A 7036-nucleotide genomic window follows, 5' to 3' on the forward strand; every position below is an offset into this window, starting at 1 on the left:
CTCCGTTCTCTGCCATCTCTCTGACGTCTAGATACTGTTACACGTTGTTTATAAATTGTCTGCCAACTTGTCTCTCGTCTCTCTCCCTATAGTAGGACTTTTGCCTCCCACACTGATGGCCGTGACCATTGTTCTCCACCATTATAATCATGTTTACATATACGTGTATAAGACAATCTATTAGAATACCAAATTCCATTCTCTCATTATGTCTTCTCTCTCCCCCTCTCACTTAGACTCTCTACTGCAAGGTGTTTCCCCTGCTTCCTGCTTCCAATTCCCACCTCTAATCTAATGGAGTTCTAATACTCATTGTCTACAATGCATCACACACATATTCCATTTGCTAGCCTAACTTCCCATTTCTCCACTAATATGATCACTCTCATGCTCTTCTCCTCCTCTTCTCCCTTCTGCCCCCCCCCCCCCCTCCTAATAATGAATACATGATGAGCACATTGAACATGTACAGCTTGCATTTTTTACAATTATCAGCAGAGGGCGATCTTTGAGCATAGTACAGAGAGTGTCATGTGCAGTAGATTACAAGAAAATCAGTATCACCACAATCCATAAAAGGAATACAGCCTCCTTACGTGTATTTTGAAAACAACAGTCTGAATTCCATATATTTTGTCTCATATTCTATTTCTGTTTGGGAAAAGCAACCCCAGCTTGATGATTTGAATAATATTTTTCTGTAGCATATTTATTAAGGAATCATTTCTTTTTTTCTTTTTGTAATTCTCGTTGTGAGGTCTAAACAATACAGTTATGTTGAATAAGACTGTGAGATACAAATAGTCCGTTTCATATACAGTGACTAACTGTCATCCCTCATGAATTCATTTCCTCCTTTCATTCCTTAACCTTCTAGAACTCACTCGTCATGAATTTTAGGGACCAATCATCTGTGCTCGCCTCCAGAGGTACGCATTAGTCAGCTGGAAGTACGCAGTTGCATGAATAGTGATGAAGAGGCGACAGTCTCAATTCTGTCCCCGTCAAAAACTGAAGAAGTGAGGGTGTTGGAATGTTGGGTGTTGGAGGGTGTAGGAGCCGGACCTGTGGAGAACTGGAGATAAGAAAGGGAGGGAACCAACATTTCCTCCGCTAATGGGAATACGTGCTGCCAGGAAAAGCCAGAAATGGCTGCAGAACACGCATCATACATCAAATTGAAATTGAAAGTAGCAGAAACAAGCAAAATACTTTTGTAATACATATATGCATATGCCTATATTCAATTATATCCACACGCTATTGGGAATCTCTGCACAGGTTAACAGATGTTTCTTTCTTGACATGAGAATAAATGATAATAAAACAACAATAAACAGGAAATTTCACAGCAATTATGTTCTCATGTCATTACAAAACAGTTCAAGCAATCGAGGGGATGTCATGCGTTAACATCAACCACTGAGGATGAGTTTGTTTACACATGTTTATCTTTGTTGTTTACACTGTGCAAAAAAGCATAAGAGTATTTACAATTCACTGTCCTCGTAACTGACCAGAAACAAACAGTGCTGCTTGAAAGTATGTGAACCCCTTGAGCAGTTTAGAGTTTTCTGTTGTTTTACCCTGACCCACACATTGCCGCTAAAGAGTTGCGGACCTCTCTGGCAGCACCTGGGGTAAATGTATATGCGTCTACAATCAGATGAAAATTGAATAGACATGACATTCATGGGAGGGTTGCTAGAAGGAAGCCTCTGCTCTCAAGAAAGAACAAAGCTGCCCGTTTCAACTTTGCCAGAGAGCACTTGGACAAACCAGAGGCCTTCTGGAAGTCCATTCTCTGGACAGATGAGTCCAAGATAGAATTTTTGGTCACCATCAAAACCGTTTTGTTTGGAGAAAAGACAACAATTTTCGTCTGATTGTAGACGCATGTACATTTACCCCAGATGCTGCCAGAGAGGTCTGCAACTCTTTAGAGGTGATGTGTGGGTTGGCTTTTACCTGATTTATTCTTCTTCTGGTGCTTCTTGGTGATAGTCTTGATGGGCGTCCACTTCTAGGCAGAGTTGTGGTCATGTTGAATGCCCTCCATTTGTAAATAATTTGTCTTACAGTGGATGGATGGAGCTGGAATCTTTTGGAGATGGTCTTATAGCTTTCTCCAGACTGATGGGCTGTCAGTACCTTCTTCCTGATGTCCTCGGATATCTCCTTTCCTCTTGGCATTGTTGATCTGTGTGGGTACACCTTGGCACTACAGTACTTTGGTTGGTTTCCACTCACTTTTAATCTGTGTTGCCCAACCCTTTTTCTAAGGATCTCATTTGATTGGTTTGCTTAATTGACTAATTAAGCACCCAAATGTGTTTCACTGAATCTGTTACCTACTTGACTTTACCAATGCAGCTGGGGGTTCACTTACTTTTGCACATACACTAATTCCATGTTTCATGTAGTTTTTTGGCTACTCACACAATTCCTTTACATGCAATTGATAAACATAAACCTGACATTTCATATATGGAAAACTGGTGATGATAAAATAGAAAAATCATGGTAAAACAACAGAAAACTCTAAACTGCTCAAGGGGTTCACATACTTTCAAGCAGCACTGTATGCATGCATATTCAACCAGGCTCAATTTGGTTAACCAAATTGTGGCAAATACCAGATAAGATACGACAGCATAAACAACTTTGTAAAGTAACCCTTTGTGATGCTGTTTCTTCATCTAAAGTCCCATGCACCTTCTGGAGTGTTTAAAAGAAGATTACATTTATTATGTGAGTTTATCATCCTTTGTAACTGACCATTGTCTTTCTATTCTATTACTTTACTGATCCAAAAAACAAGGTTAAACTGTAATATTTTTTTACCAACACTTTATTCTTAAAACAGCTGCAATGGTAACACATTTTGACATACATAACATATTTTAGGATTTGACCAACTATTTATCTTACTGAAGTAATATAAGGCATAAAATGACGCACAAAAGATGACACAAATAAAAAACATGTCCATGATGCCATGCCATGAATGAAAATACAAAACTAATATAAAAATTGTGGTATTGTGTAGATCACCACAAGTTACAAGCATAGTACTACCATATACACAAGCAAATGCAGAGGTGATGTGTTTTTGAGGAAAAAAGGTACACTAACTCTCACTTACTTACTGTTAATTTACTCATTTTTCCTATAAATCATTCAATATTGTAAATACTGAATTTAATAAGCCTAATTTACTTGAAACTATACTTAAGTATAAGACAATTACCTTTTCAGTTGCTTATATGATTTGCAGTGCTCTAGATAACATATATGTAATGAAAATTACATCTACATTTCATTTCTTGTTTCCTAAATGAACTGAAAACAGCATAATTTGTAACAAAACCTAATTTAATTAAATAAATAAAAACACATTTCTAATCTACAAACTGGTCCTTAGATGGACTCTTTAATAAGGATTGCAACTTATTGATGAGCAGTCCTTAATAGATTGCTGAAATGTTGGAGCCATTTACAAAAGAAAAAAGATTATTACCGATGCAACGAAATCGCTTAATTTTAGACTAATCCTTAAGCCTCAACATTACATTGTTGAAGAAGAATCTCTGTGGTTGAATCTGATACATGTGATAGAAAACCAGCCTGATTGAGCTGTTGTGGTGTGGCTTCATGGTGCTCCTTAACAGTCTGAGGGACCCGTCACCCGTGGGCTCTTTTGTGGGATTTCTACACGTACTCTTTGCCGGAGTCCATCTGGACTGGAGGCTGTGATGTGTACCTTCTGCCGGAAGAGGACCGTGACAAGCTGCAGCACACTAGGGGTGCCCCTCCAATAATGGACAGGAGAGCTCCACCCCAACCCAAAAACAGGCACTTGCCCAGGGAGAACCTGTGGGAGAAGACAAACAGACGGTCAGTGACCCAAACATTGACCACAATCCGTCACTCAGAGATGTGTGTAAGGGCCCCAACTGGCAACAAGCAAGGCAATGAGCAAAATCCACCTCGATTTAATCAAAGCTAATTTCATCATCATCATCATCATCATCATCATCATCATTATTTATTCAGGGAGAAATTGACTGAGCACAGGGCTCTTTTGCAGCAATGCCCTGATTGAGGCTACATAATACAGAAGAACAATAAATAAACAAACCATAACAAAACAAAACAGACAAAATAAATAAACAAAACACATTAAACAACTCAGAAATTAAGTCTAAAAAAATAAATAACATAAAGTAAAAAAATAAAATCAGAGAATCATTTAAAACAACAGCATTGAGGCACATCCTTAGCATCTAAAAGGCTCTTAAATTGGTTGACAGACAAATACTTGGTTAGTTTCAAATCCACTTGAACAGTGTTCCATTTATGGGAAGCAAAGAACTTAAAAGCTATTTTACCTATATTAGTTTTTGTAAGGGGGACATTTTTGTAAATTTTTTACATTTAATTTAATTACTTGCTAATTTAATACCATAAGTGCAAACATGGGTGAGTCAACGCAATGCTCCCACACATGATAGCTTTAGTTCATGCTTGACGGGCTTTGCTCATTGCCTGTCAATGGGGCCTAGGGTCTCTCAGAATACCTAAAACAATATAACACAACATGCTGGTGTTTAAGTGATATAATGGTACACACGTTAAAGTTGGGATTCACATGAACCCGAAATTCAATCAGTTTGTACCTGAAGGCCTGTGTGCGAGGGTCATTGAAGGTTGTTACCACACCGTGGGCATACCAAGACACTACTCCCAAAGCACAGACCCCTGTAAAAGAGCATAGAGAAGGGTGTTATTCTGACATGTGTATTGACTCTGATGTGACGGTGCAACTGTTGGGCGCATGCTCCAATCACACCACTTTAAAAACAGCACATGAGTTCAATACCCACGATGCAAAATACTTGTAATGTTCTGTTGTGATGCCATATGATAATTCAGATAGACAGATTCAGATAGGCTAACTAATAAGATAACTATGCCACAGTAAAACTAATTGAACCACAGGGATACTGAATGTATGTTTGAATGAATTCATTCGTCTAATGATATTTCATAGGCGGATCATTTCACCAACACAAATGTGTACCCCTTACTTGGATGGTGAGATGGAAAATTGGGGTGCTCCAGTACGCTCACCACACATATAAAGGATTTTCAACAAGATGCTCTATGGTTTGGCTTGAGGCTGTCCATAACTAAACACAACTCCAAAGACACGCTGCTTCAGTTGTCCCAGGAACATGATATTGCTGTAGCGGTTCTATAGAAGAAGCTACTACAGGGCACTTCACGAATCTGATTAAATGCAACAAGGCGCCACACTACCTGCCAAAGTGATAAGGATCCCTCCAGTGAATGCCACCTTGTTTTTCACCTGTTCGTCTTCATCCAGGCACAGTGTGCATTTCATGCCCAACATAGCCACTACCAACCCACACACTGATAGAGTGATGCTAATGATCATCATGGCTCTGGTCACCTGGACGTCTTCTGTAGGGGTCAAAAAGTTGACATGACCAAAACAGAGAGAGAGGGGGTCTTCATGTCAAATTAATACAGTAATCTCGTTAGCAGGGTAGATAACTTACTTGGTAAATGGAGAATCGAGTCAAAAACCTCGCACTCCCATTTGCCATTGCTGGGCACTTTACACTCCATCCAGAGTCCGGTGTTGATCATAAACGACTTCAGCATCCCCCCATCTGTGTAGCCGTGAGTTTTCCATTCGTTCACACAAGTTGATATAATCAGGCAGACAAGTCCCAAAGACGCTAAAATACAACCGAAAACTTGGACACATCCATTTGCCATGGCAGATCCGAGGTAGTATGGGAATTCAGTAAAGATAGGCAAAACAGCAGGTTCAAGAACAAGTGTACAAAACGCAGATCCGTGCAAATGAGCGCAAGGTATAACCCGTGGACACTTAAAGGGATAAAACCGTTAACTGTGGGAAAGCTGCTGGTCCCTTTTTATACATACTGTCAACTCACTGGCACCAACTGCTGTCCACCATCTGTACAACACCCATGAAGCTGAGAACGCAGAATTGTCACTCCTACGCGCCCACCGTCATAGTTCTTCTAGGAATAAGGAGTTGATCTTTTGAACCTGTTGTTACAGCAAGTTTTCTTTTTTGCTAATCCGCATTTTTCGCATTCATTCGTAGACGAATAGTAATCGATTCATCACGTTATATCACATCCACACATTCATTTACAACATGTGACAGTTTGCAAAAAAATAATCTGAGCATCCAGCTAACTAGTGAAATACGTGATTCGTGTCTGTAGCCTAACTAGGATGTTGTCTCAATGAGCAAACTACAGACAGTAGCCTATAATAGGACGGCCAGTAGGCTATTGCAGAGGGATTTGAACAACGATATCAAAAGTACTTCTTTGACAATAACAATTTTGTTGATCAATAAATTATATTGACGTATAATTGCTTACCCAACAAAAATGTGATGCATGTAGCCTAGGCATATGGACATAAGCAAATAATGTATTGAAATGGACTCACGTTATCATGTAACAGGGTCGTTTTTATTAAAACAGTACGATGGACTGACCGATGGACTTTTCATGAACACTTAAACAATGATTTGGATAGGGTCTCAGTCCCATAGTGCCTGATTCAGCACTAAGGTCAGAAAAAACTGACCACACATGCTAATGAAATGTATCTGCCTGTTTGAATTCACCCAGGCTAAACAATCTCTTATGGCAAACGAATGGGCCTCTAGGCAAGGGAGATGGCCCTTCGGCTGTATCATAGCAAGAGCACAGTAGTGAACATTTGACAAAAAGTAATACAAATAAACAATCTATATACCATTTAAGTGACAACTCTATCTAGTTCAAATATGTAACAAAGTTGATGACATTTCACAAACATGTATGGTTCATCTGTAACATTTAAATCAATGTTGGCATTTGTATTTGGTGGTAAAAACACAAGTGCATAGGTTGCTGTGAATCCCAATTTGAACTGCTCTGCAAACAGTGTCCACAAGTGACATCATAATTGAAGCCCA

At 39.3% G+C, this 7036-nt stretch overlaps 1 protein-coding gene across 1 annotated transcript; it reads right to left on the reverse strand.

Moving 5' to 3' along the window:
* Positions 1 to 2734: 2734 nt before the first annotated feature.
* On the reverse strand, positions 2735 to 6357 carry LOC105910694 (claudin-7-A). The gene is made up of 4 exons (XM_012839422.3): positions 5586 to 6357; positions 5323 to 5487; positions 4680 to 4761; positions 2735 to 3874 (listed from the first exon to the last, which is right to left on the reverse strand). Exons 1-4 carry the CDS (start codon positions 5806 to 5808, stop codon positions 3712 to 3714), a joined length of 633 nt encoding a protein of 210 aa, XP_012694876.2. The 5' UTR covers positions 5809 to 6357; the 3' UTR covers positions 2735 to 3711.
* Between the last annotated feature and the right edge of the window lie 679 nt (positions 6358 to 7036).

The sequence above is a fragment of the Clupea harengus genome, chromosome 10 (genome assembly GCF_900700415.2).
Source record: "Clupea harengus chromosome 10, Ch_v2.0.2, whole genome shotgun sequence".
Classification (NCBI taxonomy): domain Eukaryota; kingdom Metazoa; phylum Chordata; class Actinopteri; order Clupeiformes; family Clupeidae; genus Clupea; species Clupea harengus.

What these genes read in the sequence shown, in the direction of transcription:
- LOC105910694 (XM_012839422.3), bottom strand. Translation starts at nt 5,808, where the DNA reads ATGGCAAATGGATGTGTCCAAGTTTTCGGTTGTATTTTAGCGTCTTTG. An exon ending in CTCGATTCTCCATTTACCAA is followed by an intron (nt 5,488 to 5,585) that starts GTAAGTTATCTA and finishes TGACCCCTACAG; the next exon opens with AAGACGTCCAGGTGACCAGA. An exon ending in CCTCGCACACAGGCCTTCAG is followed by an intron (nt 3,875 to 4,679) that starts GTACAAACTGAT and finishes CTTCTCCCACAG; the next exon opens with GTTCTCCCTGGGCAAGTGCC.